The sequence below is a fragment of the Danio aesculapii genome, chromosome 8, assembly GCF_903798145.1.
Source record: "Danio aesculapii chromosome 8, fDanAes4.1, whole genome shotgun sequence".
In the NCBI taxonomy this organism is placed as follows: Eukaryota; Metazoa; Chordata; class Actinopteri; order Cypriniformes; family Danionidae; genus Danio; species Danio aesculapii.
Window position 1 is genome coordinate 10,107,250 of NC_079442.1, and position 26,131 is coordinate 10,133,380.

Consider the following 26,131-nt stretch of genomic DNA (forward strand, 5'->3'; position numbering starts at 1 on the left):
ATGTCTCGATCTTTGTTGAGGAAAGTTGTGAAAACTTACAACTACAACAAAATGATTTACTTACTGCTTTCCATCACCTGATTCACAACAAATACATGGAATGGAAATGAATGTGTTCAACTAGACAAAGGATGTCTGAAAAGGTCTTCCCTGACAGATCGATCAATTTCTTCTCCTTCGATCAATTTCATTTGCCTTTAAAGCAAAAACAAAACTAGTTTGAAAGCGAGAGTTGTTGCATGAACAATGCATGCTGACATATAATTGATCAGTGGCCTTGCGTTTCATTGATGGTGTTAGTTAATTGTAAAGATAAGGAGCTGGAAGGAAAAGGCATTGCACTAGAAAAGACTTCAATATATAGTGTCAAAAACAACTTTGCCAGAACTGTGTTATAGAGCTGTGGTTCTCAAAGCCAATTTTGGTGACCCACCACTCTGTGCATTTTGTATGTCTTACTTATTGTTTACACACAGTGCAATTCATACATCTCTGTTAATGAGCTGATGATCTGAATCAGATTTGTTAAATAAAAAATATAATATGCAAAGTGGTGTCCCTAGGAATGGATTTGAGAAACACTATTGTAGAAGATTAAAATCATTTTGAACTCAGAATTAACAAAGAACATTAGCATGCCTTTTTTTCTGAATTAATCAAAGTTAATCCACAGGGGAAATGTTTTGTTTTTTAAGATTTTTTTATTGTGACAGAAAAGTAATCTGACAGGAATTGAAGTTGGACATACAGAGAGATCAATGACCCAGGACTCAAACTCACAGAACATATGTGTCGGCACTGTCGGTGCATAATCCATGATGCTATTGGTGCAGACATGGTTTCGTAATCTTTAGTGATTAATCAGAATTTGCTTCTGCCCTGCATTACTTCTCTGATAACATTAGTTTGGCAACTTGAGTAGAATATCCTTAACCACTCCTCTAATACTGTTATTTTGCTGCATGGTCGGTGTCAGGGAATACCTAACAAGGGGGCTTGTGTGAGGTTGGAGGGAGAAATGTTACTTCATCAAAAGCACAAAAATAAATAGCTCAAACACCTCACTAAAATTACAATAAAGAGAATTTAGCCATGGGATTGCATGTACATTAACTCCTTCAAGTTTATCAACACAAATATTCTCCTCATCCACTTTTTTTCTCCATTTACATTTAATAACAAAATTCTACAAATAAACAAATATACATTAGTTTAAAATCAAACAAATGAGCAAAATAGAGAAAATGAAGCAGATGCCATGATCACATGGTGTATAAAACCAGACCTAAAATGACTACATATCATTTGCCCTCTTTTAACTCAATAAATTAATAAAATGAACTTAATCACTTTTATAAACCGATACATTTGACCAAAACAAAACAGCATCTTCTGACGTTTTATTTGACTCTGACTTGATCAGAGAGGTTTTACCACCTACCATCCTCAACAGCTTGAATGAACTGAGGACATGGCCAGTTTCACATGTCAATCACTCTTCTTCACCTGTAGGTGTCTCACCTTTCCTTTAGATCGGGGTGCTCAACTGAGGATAACGGAGGTCAGAGTCAGCTTCAAGTGGGTTTGACTTGAGCTCCATGTGAGCTGTCCAAACCTCCTGGAGATTTCATTGATCTATCTAACGTCTCCTACATGACATGGAGTCCAAACTATTGTGTTTTACTAGCATCTACACATACAACAACCCTAAACCCAATCCCACAGTAACCTTTAGTAACATCTACACCTACCACAACCCTAAACCCAAACTACTTGTGGTGTAAGCCCTTCCCACTTGGAGATCACCCAACACACCTGAACCAATTAATTAAGACCTTAAGCTGCGGTCACACTAGAGCAGGGGTCACCAATCTTGGTCCTGGAGGGCCGGTTGTCTCTGCAGGGTTTAGCTCCAACTTGCCTCAACACACCTGGCTGGGTGTTTCAAGTATACCTAGTAAGACCTTGATTAGCTCATTCAGGTGTGTTTGATTAGGGTTGGAGCTAAAATCTGCAGGACACTGGCCCTCCAGGAACAAGTTTTGTGACCCCTGCACTAGAGTTTGAGCTTGCGAAAATCTGTCGTACGTCACTGCAAAAAGGGGCGGGATTAAACAAGATGACTAGACATTAAAAAAAGTGAGCGATTGCTCCATGTTTTAAATTTCTGTCCAGAGAGGTCATGTTTTGATCCTTGATTGGTCTCACACAGTCAAGTGATGCGATTTCGCAGGTCAGAGTTCACCAAGCTTGAACTTTGCACCACAGCAACCTGCGAAACTTGACGCACCATGACGCATGACCTTGCGTTTCCGGTCTGATGCATTCACGTGCCTATGAATGGAAGTCTATGGGGAGAAAAGCCCAGTGTGACCACAGCTTTAACAGCACTTAATAATTATAGGCAGGTGTGTTAGATATGGGTTGCAACTAAAATCTCCAGGAAGGTAGATCTTGAGGAAGAGGATTTGTCACCCCTTTAGATGCACTAACCACTAATATTTCAAAACTAGAATAAACATTTTTACACATATACACACACACATATATATATATATATATATATATATATATATATATATATATATATATATATATATATATATATATATATATATATATAAACAAAACTAGCATTTTGCATTTCGACAGCATTCATACTTAAGTTTTCCTTTTTACTTTCTCCTGTTACATATACTGTACAGGCCTGAGGGTGTGGCTGTGTGCGCTCAGTCAGGGGAGGCTGGTGCAGAGACAGGCTGAAGTATAAATCAGTTTAAATCACAGTTATGCTTTCCTATAAGGATGTTGGGAACGGAATGTCTATTGTTTGACCACAGTAATGCAGACCTCTACTTCACTATAGCTAAAATATTTGTACAATCATACCTGATGCTTATAAGCACATAAGGCACTTTGCAATATAAATAACTTTAAGCAGCATTTATGTTTTTAAGCAACAAGAGCGCACAGTGGTCCTGAGTTCTTGTGGATTAAATTGGGTTGGGGGAGGATGTGATTACCAGATGTGGTCAGGTGGCTGGGCTGCCCAAGTGCATTTGCACACCACTGTATATTGTTATATAATAAAGTTAGATATACCCAAAACAAATTATACACTATGGAGATACATATGTGACAGTGAATTCAACAAGAACTCAATAACTATCAATTTTTAATGATTAAAAAAAATCCTGTCAAAACGCGCAATGTTTTGAGACCTTGGAAAATATCTTGAGTTTTACTGTGAGATGTCAATGTGTCTGGAACAATCAATGTATGTGTGTACATGTGTTTATATTGATCTTTACCAGTGGTCAACATAAATAAACTATTAATTGATTAAATTTATAAAAATGATACTATATCGTGATGTCATATCATCAATCATCTCATGTCTATAATTTTAAATTGCCCACCGCGATCTAACTCTAATATTTGGTTTTAGTTCAGCAATCCCACACACAGCAAACTAACGCTTGTAGAGAAGTGGTTAAGATTATTCTATCCAAGCTGTCAAACTGATGCCATCATAACAGTATCAATTGAAAATAAAAACTCTGCCATAGAACCCTTCACAGCTGGGTGTACTTAAAAAGTCCAGGTGTTTTCACAAAAAAAATGTTAAAAATGCTTTTTTAGACCCCATGAACTATAGATTGATTACACATATTTGCTCATACTATTTTCTGTGATTTACAGTCTGGACAAGTCAATAGTTATTGAAAGTCAATGTTTAATTTTGTAGTCCCTGTATGGGGACATTTTGCATAGAAATCATGCAATTTACAATAGGCACAGACTGAGCAAACTTGTCATATCAAACGACATCTGTTCTACTGTACATCTTAATATTAATAAAAAATACAAAATAAATATGATTGAAAAGTGTATATATATATATATATATATATATATATATATATATATATATATATATATATATATATATATGGCGACGCAGTGGCGCAGTAGGTAGTGCTGTCGCCTCACAGCAAGAAGGTCGCCGGTTCGAGCCTCGGCTGGGTCAGTTGGCGTTTCTGTGTGGAGTTTGCATGTTCTTCCTGCGTTTGTGTGGGTTTCCTCCGGGTGCTCTGGTTTCCCCCACAGTACAAAGACATGTGGTACAGGTGAATTGGGTAAGCTAAATTGTCCATAGTGTATGTATGTGTGCGAATGAGTGTGTATGGGTTTCGGCTGGAAGGGCATCCACTGCGTAAAACAAATGCTGGAGAAGTTGGCGGTTAATTCCGCTGTGGCGACCCCAGATTAATAAAGGGACTAAGCCGAAAAGAAAATGAATGTGTATGTATATCTTCCTGTTTAATCATGTCTCTAACTTAGGGACATTTGTATTCATTTTGGTAGCATTTTTAAGAAAAAATTTAAGGGTCTAGACCACTACTATTTTTTTCATTGCTTTTTCCTGCAGTCAGCTTTCTTATTCTTATTCGTTATGGTTTGAGCATGTGATGCATCCTAGAAATGAAAAAGACCCTCACATAAGGTGTAATATTAAAATAGGCATATAATAATAAAAGTCACAACGACACATTGCTGCTAGAAAATGAAGTTATTATGCCCTGATGGAAATTCTCGGTTGTGATTTTTAATGTTATAGCCCTATTCTAATAAAGTTTTTAATAGGGCCCTGGTTTTCTTGTTTCATAGCTACTGTTCCTCAAAAGAGCACCTAATAGCTTTGAAGCGAGCAGCTTTTTGCTGGTAGAGCTTTGACATTTTCTGTCAGCACAATAAGAAACTTGATGTGTGATGTTTTGTAGGAAATGTCTTAATTAATAACACATCTTTGTATAGGCGCTTTTTCATTCATTTTCATTTATATTTAAGCTGTTTCTTCTATTTGTTTCAGTTAGTGTGTGCATTAAACTAGTCTATTGATAGAGCAAATGCAAGAACACTTATTCTGTTTTTGCACCAGTGCTCTTGCTCTAACGTGAGCCCTAAAGAACACCTCAATAGTTCCATTAGTCTGTGTTTCTAGCAGTTGAGTATAATTGAAACATCCACAGGGAGGGGACGCTACCACCCAGAGTGGTTTAAAGAAACTCGCAGTATGCTGGAGGCTGGGAATAGCACATACCTCATAACACGCCTGCCTAATCATAATATAGACATCAAGAGCCATTTAATTTGGTGTTAAACACTAAAATGGTGTTTGTAATAGCTGTCAATGAAACTTGCTGGTTTTTACTTTCCAGTTGTAAATTAACATCTCTCAAATTAACATAATAAAACGAGTTTTTTTTTTCTTCTTTTTCTATGATCATGTTTTTTAATAAAATTAATTTATGACATTTTACTTCAATTATTATTGATATTAATATTATGTAAGCCATCAAGGAAAAATGTAAAATAATCAGAATAATATTCAATATTTAATATTTGCACAATTTTTTTTCAAACAGCAGGTACTGGTGTAAATGGTTATGATGGCATAAATGAACTTTGAAGTAAATCATTGAAATGGACTGATTCAGTGATATTAACATTTTCAAAGCGGTTACAATTTTTGCTAAAGAGGTGTAAACTAGAGAGCCTTTTAACAAAAATACACTCAAACAAGTCACACGGCAAGAAGAGAGCACAGAACAAGCACACTAGCATGGCCTTTAGGAAACTTAACTTGTAAAAATTTGTCTGGTATTTGTTTAATGTTTCATTTCACTTTAAGTATGAGATGTGGGTTCAGGAAAGGTCCATGAACCAGAACTTGAACTTAGTATGCACAATGTAAATTACAGAACTTTTCTCTTTTTCCAAAGAGGTTTAATGAAGGTGTTGCTTGGAAATGCACAGAATTGAATAATTGTGATTATATTTTTGCTTATATTGCTTAAATTTAGGCAGTTCATTCTGCTGTGGCGACCCCTGATTAATAAAGGGACTAAGCTGAAAAGAAAAGGAATGAATTGAATGCTTAAATTAATTATATTATAATATATATTTCAAAATATACATTTCATTCATTTTTAATTCGGGGAGTTCAAAAGACCGACCTCCGACTGACAACAGTCCAAAATAACCCATTGGATCCTTTGTTGGCTCTTGTGACTTCAGCTTATCAGTTTTGATCAATGCAAACAATTATTTTTTCATGAATCCAACATCCAGCTGTGCAAGAAAACACACAATCTGACGTAAGAGAAGTCATCTTTCACTATTGACCTTCTGTATTGTTTTTAAAAAAGAAAACATTTTACAAGTAACTTTTATTCTAAATCTTGGACCTTATTCTTGAAATAAAAAATTACTAATTAAAAGGTGTGAAGCACCAAAAGCGGCCTGTATTAAAATTAATTTGAATACTAATTTAGCTAATGTTGTTATCGATGAATATTCCAATGTAATGTTTTTTCAAAAGATACAAAAAAAATCGTGACACTCTACATTATTATTATTGTTTTAATTTTTTTTTATTAATATCAATTCTGACTGAAAATTCTGACTGAAGGAAGTTGAATGTGCTGGCCAATTTGTTATTTGCCTAATAAATAGCAATAGGCTACAGTTTTCAATTTCAAACTTTAACAGATTCCTATTTTTTTTCTATTGATATATGATGTAATAAATTTGTATTTTAAAAATAAGTTTCTATTCATATTTCTTTATTCTAACATCCTAAAGTGCGGTTATGATGACCACCCGACAAGTGAATCAAGCTAAAAGTCTTGGTTAAAATGTCTCTGAATCGTATAATTAAATGGAAAATAAGGCGAATAACTCCAAAAATGTCCACTTTTTGATAAAAAAGAACCACCGCTTTCAGCAGGCTGGCTACAGGCCTGCTTTTTTTTGCAGTTATCTCTTGAGAGTTGTGAATATTTGTATTAATTTTGATGGTTATTTTGAGAAAATTATAGAAATGAAAAAGGCACTAAAATATGGTGTCATACATTGTACACTGTAAAACCCAACAGTCAATTGCATCAAATAAAATGAGTGTAGTTAACTCAAAATTTACTAAAAGTTAATTCCACTCATTTGAAAAGAGTTTTAAACTCAGTGTTGAAGGTAATTAGGAGTTAATTAAATACATCATTACTTCAACTTAAATGGAGTAAGCTCACAGTACTCATATAGATTAGTTTTTTTACTCAAATTGTTTGTAGCAATCTGTTTCCTCAAACAGTTTGAGTTGCCTTAACTTATTGGGTTTTACAGTACTGAGTTGGAGTTCTCTTCATTTATTGGGTTTTACTGTGCTCAAATTGCCTCATTTACTCAAATGGATTAAGTTCACAATACTCATTAGGATTCGTTCTTGAACTTAAATGGTTTGTTGCAATCGGTTTCCTCAAATGGTTTGAGTTACCTTAATTTTGGGGGTTTTACAGTGTATGATATTATCAACTAATGCTAACAAACTGTTTCTTTTTAACACTTACTGTAAGTCTACATGTCAAGAAGGGAGCACAAATAAGCACACTAGCACGGACTTTTGGAAAGTTAATGTGTAAAGATTGTTTTGGTATTCGCTTAATGTTGTCCATGAAGGGTTGTTAATTGATTGATCATCTTATTGGACAAGCGGAAACCCTGGGGCAGTTGTCCAATCTCTTCCTGAAATGTGCTTAATGAAGGCTTGAGCTCATTAAATATGTTGTCTGTGACATTTTAGAGTGCTTCTCAAATGGAAGGATGCATAGTGAGGATGTATCCTTCCTTGACCAGTATTTCTATGGCTTCAAGGCTAGTATTTCTCAGCATTAAACGCTAAAATTAGATCTGGTAAGTGTACATACTGTAGCTACAGTCTGTCATACATTTTTCAACTCTTACAATTCTGGCACAAAAGTAATATTGAAATTATAATTTCAGACAGTAAATGTATTAATATTAACATATCTTTTTAATTAATCCAATACAATAAAGCCATCTGTGGTGTGATGATTATTTACAAAATTGTACTTTTTTTTTTTTATGCACTACAAAATTAAACCGAACAAGCTGCCAACTCAGGATTATTTAGTGTCAGATGCACATTGACTGAGCTTGATGACATGATATGCAGCTTTAATTTGCATCCTTGCAATTGAAAAGCATAATTTATCATTCGGATCAAAATTAAATAGATCAAGCATGGCCATTTTATTTCTGTAAAAACATGTTTAATCTGTGAAGAGAGATGAGCTTCATTTGTCTAATCTATCTACCATTCAAGAGGTGCAATTGAGAGGGCAAAATATTGAAGATGACAATCACAGTAAAATACAAATTTGAGAAACAAATGAATTGAGCAGTATCTCCTACTCTTGTAACAACTGACTGATTGGTAAAGAGAGAGAGAAAGAAAATACAAACAAAAAAAACAATCACTGCTTTTTAGTAGCTTGTTACAGGAAAGACCAAAGCATTTATGTGTAATCTATCAACCATTTACTCACTTAATTAGAGGGGCGAGCTAGCGAATAAGGTTCATTTGCATTTCAATAGCAAAATGGTGAAGCTCGTGTATGATTGCAGCCGAAATGCATCTTTGACAAACAAAAAAAAAAAAATCATGCTGGCTTTCATTAGCCTTCTTTAGAATTTCTGTTTACTGCTGTTTGTATTGACAGAGCCTAGTGTATATTCAAGCAAACAGACAAAATCTCACATCACGCTGATTCGTTTTGATGAGTAGACTGCAGAAAGTAGTTTTTAAGAGGCAAGTCAAGATTGTAATGAAAGGCTTTTAGGAGTGATTTCTGCATCTCTACTGTTCAGAAGTACTGCTGTGTGGAAAGTGATTCGATATAGAGAACAGGAACTTTCAGGGAAAAAAATTGTGCCTGTGCTCATTAAAGTTTGAAAAAGTCACTTCATTATATGTGTCAGCCTAACTTTAATGATGAAATAGCACCAATATGGTGAAAACTGCATGTTTGGCACCACACACCCACACAGGACATACTCGAGTGGCTTTCTTTCATCTCACACACTGCAAAACAAAATTACTTGTCTCGTTTCTAGTCCAAATATCAAACAATTCTTAAATCAAGAAGTGTTTTCTAGACAAGTAAAAGAGATTTTATTGTTTTAAGAAATAATAGGCCCTATCATACACCCCAGCAGGCACACAACATCACAAGACAGTAATATTAAGTTAGATTTAGGTCGTGACATCAGCTGACCAAAATTCAATGTCTAGTCAGCTTCTAAGGACATGTTATTTTGACATCCAATAACGACGTCAAATTAAATTGATATTTGGCTAATTTTAGGTTGTGATGGAAAGTGAGAAAAATCCAACATCAGATAGATGTCATAGTAGTAACATCCACACAACGTAAAGGTGTAACATGATTAGACATTGATATTTGGTTGATTTTAGGTTGGATGTGGGACATAGACGTCTACCTGACGTTGGGTTCTGACCACAACTCGATTTTCATTTCCAAATGAAATCCAACTTCAGCATGATGTTGGCATATGTTGGGGTACAACGTCAATATGACATCATGTTGTCGTCCTGTGCCTGCAGGGACCCAGCGCAATAAGAGCGTATTTTTCCGTCCTTAAAATAGCAAAAGTGGATTAGAATATGCTCTAAATCTCTTGCACCTTTTTTACATCTAGATTGTTAAAATAGAGCCCAATATGTCAATTAAGTGAGTTTTTCCCTTAAAACAAGCTAAAAATTATGTCACTGCGGTTAGCAAAATAATTTTGTTTTCGTTATGAAATAACCCATTGGCAGGACATTTTTTCTTATAAGGAAAAACTCGCTTAATTTTGACACTTTCTGAAAACAAGAATTTTTATTTTACTTGTCTAGGAAATGCTCCTTGATTAAAGAATGTTTAGATATTTGAACTATACAAATAGGACAAAAATTAAGTAAGAAAACATTTTTTGCAGTGCAGACATTTCAGCCAATCCATTACTAGTATAAAATGCAGCTAAAGAGTTCACTTAAAAAAACTAACCAAAACATATCTCTTTCTTTATTAATATGGCAAAACTGTCACCCTTCAGGTCTCTGAAAGCAGTATTCCAGGATGGATGGCTGTGGTGGAGAATGGCTCAGCACACCTGTAGCCTCGTCTTGCCTGGAAAACGTCACCGTAGAGAATTCCAGTGTTGGGCGAATCTATGAAGTCATGCTGCAGTCAACCAACACAACTAAACGCAATCCGCAGTTTGTTGGCGTGGAGCTCCTTCAGTCTTTTAAACCTCTCATCATCCCCTGCTATGCCCTTGTGGTCCTGGTGGGAGTTTTTGGGAACTACCTGCTACTTTATGTCATCTGCCAAACCAAAAAAATGCACAACGTGACCAACTTCTTTATCGGTAACCTGGCGTTTTCTGATATGCTGATGTGTGCCACCTGTGTGCCCTTTACACTGGCGTATGCATTTAACCCTCGTGGCTGGGTTTTTGGAAGATTCATGTGCTACTTGGTGTTCCTCATTCAGCCTGTGACTGTGTATGTGTCAGTATTTACACTCACAGCCATCGGCGTGGACCGGTGAGTGATGTTTTTTACTGTTGTATCTCTTGACAGTGTGACTCATTAATAGTTGCATTATTATTTTACCAGCAATCTTTGCCATTTGAGCACACTTTACGTATAAGATTGGTTCAGTTGATTAATTTTGTAGACTACTCAAAAGTTTACTCAAAAGTTTAATTGAAAATACTTTTGAAACAAATTAAAATCTTATAAAATGCAAACATTTTCAACAGCCATTGCTTCAGTTTCAGACTGAGGGCTCTATTTTAACGGTCTAGGCGCAAAGTCTGAAGCACAGGGTGCAAAAGCATTAAGGGCCTGTCCGAATCTACATTTTAAGGATGGGAAAATACGCTTGCGCCGCGGCACATGGTCTAACAGTGTTAAGCTTATTCTCTTAATGAGATATAGCTGTGTTTTGATAATAAACCAGTCAGAGTCTCATCTCCCATTCTCTTTAAAAGTCAGTTGCGTCGCTCCATGGCACATTTGCTATTCACATGGCGGACTTTGTAAATGGAAAAACTGAACACTTCAAAACAGTTAAGAAAACAGTTAAATAGCACCTGCAGGAAGAGGATAATGAGCCCCCTCCATTCGGCCTTTACTTTCACTTTCTCTCTTTTGTGGATAAGGAAACAGTGTTTTACGCTCCCCACTGAAGACATGCATTAGCCTACATAATTAATTTATTTTGTTGCGCAAAGATTTGTTTCAAAACTATTTCTAAATTCAGTTCTAATTTCCAGTAAACGATTAATGAAGAGTGGTCAAAAACACACATTAGTTACAGAGTTATACACATAGAGTTATATCCAAACACACATGCTATGCCCCATATGGTCCAAAACCTGACAGGTGGACAAATCCAAGCTTGTTTTTAATAAAACAAATATAAATATGCATGTAATAAATAATACTAATGATAATAATAACACTATACAAAAGCAAGTTGTCGTGAATAAACTGAAAAAAAGCCCCCGATGTGAAGAAGGCATGGAGGCAGTGGTTTTTATATTTATGTAGAAAATTATAATTTCTGTAATTTTTATTCCTTTAATTCTTTTTCATTTGTAAAGATATTTGCGTATTGCTGTACATCCTGCATGTTTTAAGCAATGTTTAAGCGAGGCGCACAACTAATGCGCTCTGCGCTGGACTTTAGACCTGCTCTCAGCTGTTCCTCAAAATAGCAACGTGCCAACAATGTGCCTTAACACACCTCTTTTCCAGACCAAAACACCCATGGGTCTACAAAATGCCGCAAATGGATTTGTTATTTAAACAACATGGCAGAAAACGGGAAAATTAAGGTTGCGTTGGTCTGAAACTAGCAACACATCGTGGAAACAAGTCTTGTGCCTTATTGTGCCGGTTGTATGATAGGGCCCTGGGTGGTCAATCAGAAATGTTTATATGCTGATTTTTTTTTTGCTTTTTATTACCTCAGAACGTTTGTATTTAAAATCAAATACTGTTCTTTTTAATTTACAATTATCAATTATTTCACTGCAGTTCAATTCAAAAGCCTAATATTGGCATAATGTTGAAATAGGTTTTTGAATGCATATATTCATGTGCAGGGTTGGGCAAAATAACATTTATTTTAAAATGAAATACCAAATACCTTAATTTAAAGTGTATCAAAATAAACTATACAATACAGCATACACACACAAAAAAAAAAAAAACACTTTATTGAGGGAGCTTGACATTTCTATGCAAACCTTTCATCAACTGACTTATTTTGGCCCGTTTCCACTAAGTGGTATGGTAATGCCGTTTCCATTACACTTTTAAGGCCGTTTCCATTGTCAAAAGTTTCCACTTTTTGGGTACCTATTTGGAAGGGTGCCTCGCACAACAAAAGGGTACCATAAGGCGGAACAAGTTGCGCAGCTGAACGCTATTGGTTTACAGAGATACATCACTAGTCTAGCTCGTGCACAAGCAGGAGAATGAAAACAAAGTGTCATTCCAATTTTCATTACCAAACAAAATGCAATGCCCCACGACATTGGGGTACAACGTCAATCTGACGTCATGTTGACGTACTGTGGGGATCAACTACTGGCATTGGAACAGATAAATTACTGATGTTCACTACCGTGGGACTTATTTTGTGTTGTCTAGTTGTCTAGACTAGCATATAATCAGAAGGTACTTCTACCAGTTCCATCTGCAACACTGAGACTGATGTTCTAAAGTGAAATAGTAAAATGTTATATTGGCCTAGATTTATTGGTGCTCACCATTTCTGCTGAGTTAAATACTCTGACAATAAATTCAAATTTTAAGGTATTAATCTACTTTTTCACTTTTTAGTATTTTAAGTATTGCTTTTTTTTTAAATAGCACAATAGCAAGACAGACTGTTTAGAAGACATAATTGCATACCCCTGTTCTAAAAGCTCCACGTTCTGTTTTTAAGGACTGAGATTGTGTTCCATATAATCTTTTAAAGGGGTGGTGTACTACGATAACATATTTTTAATCTTTAGTTCTTGTGTAATGTAGATGTGTGAACATAAACAACTTCTCTGAATGTAATATGATCAACTTTTAATGGAAAGGGAGACATCGACATTGAGTTAGCTTAGCAAAGTCTACAACAAACGAGGTTTGGAGACTAGAAAAAAATACATCTGGGATAGTGAGATCACAAACGCTTCAGGTTATGCGCATTCACCAAGCACACACACCCTGTTCAGTGAAGGGGCGTGGCCAGAGGTGCTGTAATGTTAAAGCAGAGAACGCTAAAATGCCGTCCAAACGCTGTTATTTCCACAGAGCTTGTTCTGTTTCTGTATTTAGGCTTCCAAAGGACTTGACACAAAGAGAGAAGTGCTTACAGTTTAATTTTAGTTATGTTCCAGCGAATTATAAAAATATATATAGCTAGCATTTGACAGCTTCCAAAATCTCTTCCAGTTCAGTGCTGGATTTGGCTAAAAACTCTTCAAAGAAGGAGCAGCTCCAACCATAATAGACCAAGCTGTGGTCTTATTTGTTAAAATTTATCTATAACATGAACAGTTTCTAGCGTTAACGGTATGATGTAGCAAGATCGTAAACAAAGATGTAAACAATGGGAAATGCTGTTTGGCACCACTAACAATTTAGCTACAAATTCATATTTATCTGTCAAACTGCTGTAAACATCCACACTCTTCAGCAGTGCTGCAGTGTGCTCTATGCAGCCACTTCCCTGCGTTCTGCATCTCAAATAACAAACTCTCAAAAAATATGTGAACGTTTCATATTATTTACATATGCTTATTTCAAATATATGTGAAAAACACTTATCAGATTTTATTTTAGAGAGCAGACGTGAAGTTCAGCTGTGTCCTCTGTGTCATTTTATGTCTGATTCAAGCACAAACTGATAACAGCTACTGACAGTATTTACACAGCGTAAAAGCGTGTGCTTGTAGGGGCGTGACGCTTTTCCTGGTGACGTGAAGCCGATCCGCGAATCACAACACATTATGTTAGCTGACCAATCACAGCCTCTTGAGGGCAGGCCTTTCGGAGGAACTAGAAAATATGATAGTCGTTTTCATGTTAGCTGAGTTGCAGTATATAATCAAAGTAAGATATATGAGAAAATAACATGATTTTTTTTTACAAATGAAGCATTAGCACACATTGCTCTGCATTACAACACAACACACCCAAGCCTTAAAAATACACTCTGGACCAGAGGTGGGTAGTAACGAGTTACATTTACTTCGTTACATTTACTTGAGTAAAATTGTTGGGTAACGTGAGCTTTTTGAGTACATTTAAAAATGTGTACTTTTACTCAAGTAAATAATTTAAGAAAAACCATTACTCTTACTTCGCTACATTTGGCGGCGTTCCCCCAATACTGTCAAATTCTAATAAATATAATTAATGTTACATGTTAGCAAATATCACAAGGCGCCGCACTGGAGAGGTTGTGTCGCGAGGGGTTGCTGTAGAGATGCGTCTCCCACTTTCATACGGTTACAGTGGCTCGCCTATGTTGGAATAATGGTTGAAGTCGAGGAAGACGTGCGAGTTTATACTGCGGTCACGTCATAGCCATCTGCGTTTATCACGTTGTCTGTGCAGTGAGTTTATCGGACCAGGTCACCCGCAGCCTCAAGTTCAGTCTACGTTTTCACTCCAAGATGTCCAAGAATAGTTTTATAATGCGATGCACGCTGTACATCGAACTGACATCGCAACATATACATGAATGACAGCTCCAACCTGAAAAATCAAGTTGTGGTAAGTGTCAATATTATCCCAATTTGAACCTTATTAATGGTAACTAAATTAATGGATAATTTATTGATAACTAAAGAAACTGCTGTTTTATGAATGAATATATGACTATAAATGTAGTCAGAATTATTAGCCCCCCTCTAAATTTTTTTCCCCAATTTCTGTTTAACAGAAAGAAGATTTTATCAACACAAAACATATCTTTGCCATGATGACAGTACATAATATTTTACTAGATATTTGTAAAGATACTAGTATTCAGCTTAAAGTGACGTTTATAGGCTTAACCTAGGTTAATTTGGCAAGTTAGTGTAATTAGGAAAATCATTAACGATAGTTTGCTTTAGGGCACTAATAATATTAATTTACAATATTGATTAAGTATTTAACATTAAAAACTATATATATATATATATATATATATATATATATATATATATATATATATATATATATATATATATATATATATATATATATATATATATATATTGAATGGTATTTAAAAACTATTTACTTAAGTAATTTTATCATCAGATACTATTTTACTCTTACTCAAGTAACTTTTAAGATTGTTACTTTTACTTGTGTAAAAATTCACGCAAGTACTTGTACTTCTACTTGAGTATAGATTTTGGATTCTTTACCCACCTCTGCTCTGGACCACCCCTTTAAAAAGATGCTGCTGCCGAATATTCACTGTACTACCATAATCTATTAGCTTTATGTAGTATAAAATCTTTAATGATTGTTGATATGCTCCCCAATGTACCCGTCAAACATCTTAACTAGGTGTTTACTTTGTTAATATGTGATGCAAAATTTAGTTTTGAGTCTATCCATACTCCTAAAACTGACCACCTTCTCCAATACAGATCAATGTCCTGCTTTTATCTCAAGTCTGGGCAAACTATGAATGATTGATGAAATACTTGATAGTATAACAGAGTGAATAAATCATCAAAGATTTTTAATTTACACCTCAGATACTTTTTTGTGTGAAAAATTTTTTTTTACATGTGTCAGACAATTGTCAATTGTATAATTGTATAACATTCCTGAAAATAGAAAGATGGTGTCATTTAGTGTCATTTTAGACACTAAAATGATGCATGCACGCCTGGATAGAAAACTAAAATAACAATGCCAAAATTTGTGCCATATGTGAAATGTCAAGAACACCTTAAATAAACCAGAACATGTTTTCTACAATTCTGAAAATAAATTCATTGAGTGTGTTCTCTGCCTTTAACCTTCACACTCCCTTCTCTGTGTGGGCGTTTGAGTCAATGATGGATGACGGTACTACATGTTTGTCAAAGAAAATGAAAAATGGGTGGTTTGTAGTACAATAGATGCATTAAGAATGCCTTTAGCTTACAGTTAAGTTTTTTTTTTTTCTTTTTTTTTTTTTTGCACAGGCTCCTGTTTTGCTCACCTCCTGTTCATTGTCTGGTGATTTGTCTTCTACCTTCATTTACATGTGGTCAGACCTATGCGAATGCTGTTTTTGAAAGTCCCTGAAATGATTGCCAGGTGTAAATCCAAACACATTCAACTCCGGTAGAAGGGGGTCAGGTCAAGATCTGACCATTGAAAGTGAGCACACTACAGCCTCTTATCAATTGAAAATACAGTGCAGCTCATTGTAACATGTGGTTCCCCAATCATCCCTAGGGGTCATCATCACCAGATTATTGTACTTCTACCTGAACTCCATTTACCAATATGTCTTGTGCTGATTACTCTCCCACCTGATCAATATTATCTTGACTATTGCACACACTCTCACACTCAAGCTACGGTCACACTGGGCTTTGTGCGTGCAAAACTCTGTCGTACGGCGCTGCGAAAAGGGGCGGGATTAAAAAGATAATTAGATATTTAAAAAAGCCAACGATTGCTCAATATTTAAAATTTCTGTCCAGAGAAGTCCTGTTTTGATCCTCGATTGGTCTCACGCAGTCAAGTGATGCGATTTCGCAGTTCAGAGTTCACCAAGCTTAAACTTTGCACTACAGCGAACTGCGAAACATAATGCATGACCCTGCGTTTCCGGTCTGACGCATTCGCGTGCGTATGAATGGAAGTCTATGGGAGAAAAACCCAGTGTGACCACAGCTTCCTAGCTAAGCCTGAGTGTTTTCCTGATTTTGAATCTGTTAAAGGCTGCATGGTGATGCAGTGGGTAGCACATTTGCCTCACAGCAAAAAGGTTGCTGGTTCGAGCCTCAGCTGGATCAGTTGGCGTTTCTGTGTGGAGTTTGCATGTTCTCCCTGTTTTTGCGTGGGTTTTCTCCAGGTGCTCCAGTTTCCCCACAAGTTGGGTATGCTAAAATTGACCATAGTGTATGAGTGTGTATGGATGTTTCCCAGTGATGCATTGCAGCTGGAAGGGCATCTGAAGCGTAAAACATATGCTGGATAAGTTGGTGGTTTATTCCGTTGTGGCAACCCCAGATTAATAAAGGGACTAAGCTGAAAAGAAAATGAATGAATGAATGAATCTGTTTTGCTGCGTCTCATTCACATACTATTCATCCTAAATAGTATTTGAAAATAGAATCAGTATGTCCCAAACCATAGTATGTTGAAACGAGCATACTAAAGGTTCCCGGATGGTTTACTATTTCTGGTCAAAATTTTAGGTGTAGAAGCATCCATACTCTAACCAATACACTGCAAGTTGGGATTGATTAGAACTACAAACACGGGTGGAAAGTGTAAACAAACTACCAACATGGCGGACACACAAGACTAACCGTCAAGAAGAGAGGCTTTGGTAAAGCTGTTTGAATGACTGTTAACCAATATCTAGCCAACTGGAACATATTTAAACCACGTTTTCCGTGTTATAATTCATCTGCAACAACAATGTGAACTTATTACAACATATGTGTGGACATTAACTTCAGAATGCATAATTACCCAAAGACCTGAGGAGATTGATGTAATGATGTAATGACAGTAATCCCGTGTTAGGACTCAGTTAATTCAGTTAATTTCAGTCAGTTTCAGACATCACCATGAACTGAAAAATTACTTACGATTAAGTTTTAAGAAACTTAATGATGTTATACGTTTTAAGAAATGTAATTACTGCAGCTTAATCAGTTGTCCAAGTTTGGCTCAGATGTTACTGTGCTGCTGTGTCAGTTTGGTGCACAAACTTAAAGTTCTAGCTGCCCACCTACTGTACAACAGTAATTGGCCTTAGATTACTCATGGAAACTTTACAAACTTTGAGTTTCGCCTCTTAATCAGTTTCACTGGCTCTTAATCAAGCATCTCAGTTATTCCCAAGCAATCCCAAAGCAAGCTTTTGCCAAGACTATGAAGTTTGATGGGACTCCACAAAAGTGCAAGGGTTATTTATCGCAGTGCTCCCTGTTTGTTTCCCCACAGGTTTAATTCATTCATTCATTCATTCATTCATTCATTTTCTTTTCGGCTTAATCCCTTTATTAAACTGGGGTCGCCACAGCGGAATGAACTGCCCCAACAAGTTTCAAATTTATTTTATTTATATAGCCAGTTTAAAACACAAGACTGACCAAAGTGCTTTACAACGTCAAAAAATCTAGAAATACAAAAAGAAAGATAAAATAGAAACAAAGATAAGAAATGAAATGGAAAATTAAATGTGACTCATAATAGTCAGGCTTCCATTTAAATCTCCACTGGCAGGTCATTCCATAGGTGTGGACCAATCACTAAGAAGGCTGATCACCTATACACTTCAATCTGGACTCTGGTCTGGTAGCTTCTGCTGTGGCTCACACATACCACGTGGAGTTCAAGGATGAAGGCTTCACCATCTGCGAGGAGTTCTGGATGGGCCAGGAGAAAGAGCAACTGGCCTACGCTTACAGCACGCTCTTCATCACATATGTCCTTCCACTGTCCGCTCTCTGCATCTCTTATTTGTGCATTTCAATGAAGCATTGTAAATGCGTGGTACCAGGCCATCGGATCAAAAGCCAAGCGGAGGCCCAGCGAGCTCGCCAAACACAAGACATTTCGCTTGGTGTCTCTGGTCATCACTGCCTTTGAGATCTGCTGGCTGCCAATAAGAAGTCAGTTAAGATTGCCCTTTTCTCTGCTACCTCCACTTTTAACGGTCCTGAAATGGGGAAAAAAATGTAGCGTGGTGCATGATTTCATTCTTTTGGAACCGTTTAGATTGTTGAAAGGAGGGCATTGCTAACAAAACAAAGGAAGATTGGCAGATGGATGAATTCAGAGCAGAAACAAGACACCCGCTGATATGCCTGATTATGGTCTACCTGTTGATATTATCTCTAATAAAAGTCCCCAATTCACCTCCAGAGTATGGTCAGAGTTCTTTATATCTCTTAATGTCAACGCCAGCCTTACCTCAGGTTAACACAAAGTCCAACAGTCAAACTGAGAGACTTAAACAGGAGATCAATTGCTTTATGAGGTCGTACTGTCATAGAAATCAGCTGAATGGAGAAAGTATTTGTTCTGAACTGAGTACACACAGAATTCACTATGGAAACCATCTACTGGACTACCCCTCTTTTCTTGGTTTGGAGAACCCAATAACCTACTTGCTGGGAATGAATGGTCTAGAAAGAGCGTATCTACCTTATGCTCACCTACAGCATGAACAGAAGGAGATTGAAGCAACAGGCAGACAGACATCCATGTCCTACTTTCCAGGTTTATGGGAATGGCTCTCCACCAGAGATCTTCGTCATAGGCTTTTGACAGGCTGTTGGTGGATGGCAACATCAACAGCCTGAGGTATCAAGACATTTTTTGCTGCCCATTACATTACAAACCACAGAAAAGGGCAAATTCTTCAGCAGGATAGAGTTCCTTCTCATACTTCAGCCTTCACATCAAAGTTTCTGAAAGCAAAGAAGGACAAGGTGCTCAAACATTGGCCAGTCAAGTTACCAGAGATGAACATTATTGAGCATGTCTGGGGTAAGATGAAGGAGGCATTGAAGATGAATCCAATGAATCTTGATAAACGCTGGGAGTCCTGCAAGAACACTTTCTTTGCCATTCCAGATGACTTTATTAAAAAGTTATTTGGGTCATTGCAGAGATGTATGGATGCAGTCATCCAAGCTCTTGGAAATCATTCAGATATTAATTCTTTTTCCACCGCTCCATGATTTTATATTCTTTACTGTACATTATTTCTGTTAAATAATAAATAATTAAAAAAACAAGGCATGATCATATTTTGTTTTGGTAAAATAAGAGTTTTTCATATCTCATAATATTAACACCAGCCTTACCTAGTACATGAGTCCTTTCAAAACCATGAAACAAATAATTCTTGTCTCATACCGTTTAGCCTTAACTGCCCAATGTATCTCATCATCTTTTAATGTCACCCTGCTTAAGACCACTTGTACTTTGAAAAGGTCGGATGACTTAAATGAGGCCTGGGTTCAGAGACCCCCACCCCTCATCTTACGCTTTATTTACACAAAATTTTCACCTATGTTGCTCTTGTCTGCTGTGGTCTGACCCTGCCTCTTTATCGTACTTGTGTTTATAAAACAAATCAGCTAATAGATCCTCACTCCTATAATCCTTTGTTATACTCAGCATAAAACCAATTATTTTAATCATCAAGTCGGCTGATGTTCCACATCAGATTGAGGACATCGAGTTATGTCAAAATGACATTATGACAAGACTTTCAAGTTTAGTGGTACATTTTAAATGAATATAACAATATTATGAATCCATTAGATTTTTTCCTCTTAAATCTGTTTTCAAATTGTTGTTCCATATTATTGGATATTATTTATTTCATAGTTTTGTCAAGTATTTAATAATCAAACTTATTTTGACAGTTTATCAGGTAAAAATGTTAAGCTTGTATTTGATACAATAACGGTGAAATGATTGTGATGTTCATGTACTCATACTCTGAGACAGCAGTCACAGTAAAAACTGAGCTAACTGTAAAAAAAACAGCAACAGCTTCATCCATTTACACAGAGACGTGAAAAACATGCAGCCATGAGAATTAGAATCATCAGTGCATTGAATTATTTGTAGCTCTCACCATATTATGAGACACTCAGGACTATACATTAATCACAATTCATCACAGAAAAAAAGACAGATTGCTTTGTTTACTTCTTGATTCTCTTAGATTAAAATAAAGTAACAATTAAAACTCTTCTAAAAAAACATCCAAAACACTGCAGATATTCATTAGAATTCAGCCTTGTATACTAAATGAGGCACTGATATAACTGCTAAAATAATAAATCAAAAGTTGCACTACATGACAAAAGTCTTGTTGTCTATCCCAGTTTTAAGAGCCACAAATAATCACTTCTAGTTGATCATTTGGAAAAGTAGCAGAAGGTAGATTTTCCAATGAATCGTCTGTTGAACTGCATCACTGTTATCACAAATACTGCAGAAGGCCTATTGGAACCCACATGGACCCAAGATTCTCACAGAAATCAGTTAAGTTTGGTGAACAAAAAATAATGGTTTGGGGTTACATTCAGTTGTTCATTTGTGCTGCCCATTACATTACAAACCACAAGAGAGGGCACATTCTTCAGCAGGATAGCACTCCTTTTCATACTTCAGCCTCCACATCAAATAATTAATGTTGTGTATGACTCTCATGAGCTTGGAGGACTGTATCCATTCATCTGTGCAATGACTCAAATAACTTCATAATAAAGTCATCTGGAATGGCAAAGAAAGTGTTCTTGCAGGCCTCCAAGAGTTCAAGATTCTTTGGATTCATCTTCAATTCTTCCTCCATCTTACCCCAAACATGCTTAATAATGTTCATGTCTGGTGACTGGGCTGGCCAATCCTGGAGGACCTTGACCTTCTTTGCTTTCAGGAATTTTGATGTGGAGGCTGAAATATGAGGAGCGCTATCCTGCTGAAAGATTTGCCCTCTTCTGTGGTTTGTAATGTAATGGACAGCACAAATGTCTTGATACCTCAGGCTGTTGATGTCATGCCCCCATACTGAATGTAATGCCAAACCATGATTTTTCCTTCACCAAACTTGATTGATTTCTGAGAGAATCTTGGGTCAATGCTGGTTCCAATAGGTCTTCTGCAGTATTTGTGATGATTGGGATGCAGTTTAACAGACCAATCATTGGAAAAATCCACCTTCTGCCACTTGATCAACTAAAAATCAAGTTATTATTTGTTGCTCTTACAACTGGGATTGACGACAAGACTTTTGTCAGGTACTGCAGAAACTGCACAAGTTTATTGTTATATATATATATATATATATATATATATATATATATATATATATATATATATATATATATATATATATATATATATATATATATATATATAACTTTCATGCATTGTGTGGAAATTAAAAGGGTGAAAATAGAAGCCATAGAAGAATAGAAGAATAAAATTGAATAACATTGTGTTCTAATCCTGAGATCTGACCCTTTTTTGTGTCACACCATATATTCTATATCCTCTCCCTTAACCTAGTCTTTGTCCCACTCCTTAGCCCAGTTGTTTATGCTGGTCTAAAAAGGAGTTGTGTTAAAGTGCATTGTTTTGCATGTTGCTATTTTGAGACAACATAAATAGGCCATACCAATGACCAACTAAAAGCTGGTCTAATGTCAATGGTGCATCTTGCTGTTATTTACAGTGTGTTAGTGATAGGTGGGTCCAAAACGTACTTGCATGTTGCTTGTCTTCATCTTAGGGGGCTTCAGGTGGTGGAATCCGGCTTGTTCTGTAGATGGTCTGCATGCTTTAACCTTTCACACAAGCAGATCCATTTCCTTCCTATTGAAGTGTTCAACTCTTCTGCTTACAAAGTCCATCATTTAAATAGCAAATGGGGTGACCGGAACTTGCTTTTAAAGGGAATGGAAGATGAGACATGCCAAGAACACACCCATAACTTAATAAGTGAGTAAGGACAACCCTTTTAGACCATGCACAGGACGCACTGGCCTAAATTAGGAAAAGTGAATTCAGACTTTAGACCAGGGGTCTCAAACTCAAATTGGCAGAGGGCCATTTTAGTGACTGTCAATTCATAGGAGGGCTGTTTTAACATTCAAGCACAAGAAAAAAGTGGAAACTTGACATAATTTATGCATCTTTAATGTTTATATTTCAAGCATTACAAAGTCATTATGCAAATCAGCACGTTTATCATGTCACACATCAGCTGAAATACATATGTGGTTGTTGTGTGTATGGCCAAGCATTAGACACATACTCAGTTATTTTTCCACAGTGTACATGCAGTTAAAACTCTAGCCCATAATGTAAATAAGACAACCCATAATGTAAATAAGTAATTTAATAATAATATGTCAATAACTCAATTTTGACAAAAATGTCAGATAGAACCTTATAATTCTAAGGTGACGATTTGACTAATATACATTGTTTTTATACAAATCTTAATTAGCTATGAGGAAAATCTATTAAATGAGACCATTTGAATCAAATATTAGCAAATTGATCATGTTTATTACACCACCAGCATAACATGTGAGCCATGAAAAAGTGTTTGTACAACAAAATACAAGTGGAATAAAACTGATAACAATAAAATGACTCTTGAATATTTACAAAAATAGAGTTTTAGTAAAAATAGAGCACTTACGGACATATATTTTAACATTTAAATCAGCCACAGAATTAAAACGCGTGGGCATTACTCTCGACCACACACTGAGAGAAAATGAAAGTAAAACTAATCTGAATGCAGTACTTTAAAAGTCGACTAGGTGGCGGGCCAAAACCACAAGTGGCTAGACCAAAGACTGTAAAAGATATGGACGTAGTATCCCTGACGTCACCCATAGATTTCTGAAGAACCCAAAAGAAGCTATCAGTTGGTGTGGCCAACCGTCGCCATTTTGTTCACACATCATCGCACCGACTGGGGGATACCAAACAAGGCCAGAGAGGCGTAGCGTGAGCGGAGCTACAGACGCCTGCTAGCATTTTGCTTAGACGGGCTTTTCTGCTTAATACTTCATTACCTGCGACTAAGAAAGAGATGAGTTATAAAAAATGTCACCCCCCTCACAGTTGTCATGAAGGGTAATAATAGCTATATACACCAAAATCATTCTTTGAACCAGGCTGTAAACACCATTTTTCTGCTGTAAAGTTGGCCATTTTAAAAGTGGGGTCAACTGAAATTTGCTCTATTATGGAGCCAGGACTAGCGGAATTTTGATAAATTGCAATTTATTTAATTCCGTATTTGCTTCACAAGGGAAAGCAGGAGGTTGCCGTTTGGGCTAGACGCGATTGCACAACAATGATAGTGGTTCAAAAATATATGTTTTGGCGGCATATGTATAGAGCTCAACGTGTGAAAGCATTTGAAAATCTGGCAGTAAATTCATTCTTAATGGTCTTGTTTGAGATTATACATAAAAATTAATAAATCAAAACAATAATTTTAAATTTGTGTTATGCATTTTCTGTCAAAGCATCAAGAAATGTGCACTTTAACTTTAATTTCATTGTGTAGTTTCCATTTGGCTGAAAGTGATGGTTTATAATATTAAAGTCATGCAGGGTGTCTTTAGGGAAATGATGCAACTTCAATATATACAGTTGAAGTCAGAATTATTAGCCTCCAAATTATTGTAAGTAAATATTATTAATTAAATATTATTAATTATTATTTCCCAAATGATGTTTAAAAGCGCAAAGAAATTACACGGTATGTCTGATTAATATTTTTTCTTCTGGAGAAAGTCTTTAGTTAAGTTATTAGAAGTTATAAGAAATGAGTTATTAAAACTATTATGTTTAGAAATGTGTTGAAAAAAATCTGTCCGTTAATCTTAAATTGAGGGGAAAATAAACATATATATATATATATATATATATATATATATATATATATATATATATATATATATATATATATATATATATATATATATATATATATTTATTTATTTATTTATTTTTTAAATAGATTTTTAGTATGACAAAAAGGTGTATCTTGTCGCCTAAAACTGTCCTTTAACTTTTAGGTACTATGCCACAGTTCATCCTCTGAAGAAGCGAATTTCAGTTCTGGCCTGCACATACCTTCTCTCAGGGATCTGGATTTTGTCCTGTGGTCTGGTAGCTCCTGCTGTGGCTCACACATACCACGTGGAGTTCAAGGACGAAGGTTTCACCATCTGCGAGGAGTTCTGGATGGGCCAGGAGAAAGAGCGGCTGGCCTACGCTTACAGCACGCTCTTCATCACATATGTCCTTCCACTGTCCGCTCTCTGCATCTCTTATTTGTGCATTTCGGTGAAGCTTCGTAATTGCGTGGTACCAGGCCATCGGACCCAAAGCCAAGCGGAGGCCCAGCGAGCTCGCAAACGCAAGACATTTCGCTTGGTGTCTCTGGTTGTTGCTGCCTTTGGGATCTGCTGGCTGCCAATAAGCGTATTTAATGTTCTTCGGGATATTGATATAGATCTGATTGACAAGCGCTACTTCCTGTTGATACAGCTGTTGTGTCACTTGTGTGGAATGAGTTCATCTTGTTGTAATCCATTTTTATATGCATGGCTGCATGATCGTTTCAGGGCAGAATTGCGGAAGATGTTCACCTGTCATCGGCGGATTGGCATTGGGATACCAGCCAACAACTGTGCCACCGCTAGCGTGGTTCTTTGACAGAAAAAGAATGGGCTTAGTTAGTTCAAAGACCACTAAGGCTTGAAGAGAAACAGTACACATTTGTCTTGGCTTGATCTATACCATCTGTAAGGTTCCTCCACATGCATCTTGTTCTTGAAGGACACAGATGGTCATTCTTGGATGTACAAGCCATGCCTGGTGGTGAGAAAGTGGTTAGACAGAGCCACAATATTTCAACATTCTGTCTATGATTTGGATATCAAGAAATCTGACTTTGGATGTCGATCCCATCACGAAGAAAACAGTAACAGAAACACTGAACTTCTGACACCCAGCTTTTTTTTAAAAAAAAAGCAATGACTACTTTAATGGTGAAGTACATCTTGAATAAATTTATTTCATATTACTGGAATACATATAGAGTACAAATGAATATGACAGTATATTTTATTCAAAATTTATTTGCTGTCACAAAATCAAACGTAAAATTGAAAGGACATATTTTAGAAATATATAATATATTAAAACCCTTTGCTCAATGTTTTCATATGTTTTAGTGCTTGTGATAAAGTGTGCAAAATATGCAATCTTACTGTTTTTAAATACAAAGCAAATGTTATTTTTATTTTATATGCAAAAATATGATTCTGTGTATGTTTTGCAATGTAATTGTTCATTGTTGAAACAACAATCCAAAGTATTAATTGTTCTGAGGCAAAAAAAAACAACAAAAAAGAGTTAAAAAGTATTAACCTGCGAGTTTCTTTTGGGCCATTT

General features: G+C 36.1%; 1 protein-coding gene across 1 annotated transcript; it reads left to right on the top strand.

Moving 5' to 3' along the window:
* The first annotated feature begins 9,991 nt into the window (after nucleotides 1-9,991).
* Nucleotides 9,992-25,676, top strand: prlhr2a (prolactin releasing hormone receptor 2a). The gene is made up of 2 exons (XM_056464462.1): nucleotides 9,992-10,474; nucleotides 24,748-25,676. The coding sequence occupies exons 1-2, from the start codon at nucleotides 10,005-10,007 to the stop codon at nucleotides 25,388-25,390; spliced, it is 1,113 nt and encodes a 370-aa protein (XP_056320437.1). The 5' UTR covers nucleotides 9,992-10,004; the 3' UTR covers nucleotides 25,391-25,676.
* The last annotated feature ends 455 nt before the right edge of the window (nucleotides 25,677-26,131 follow it).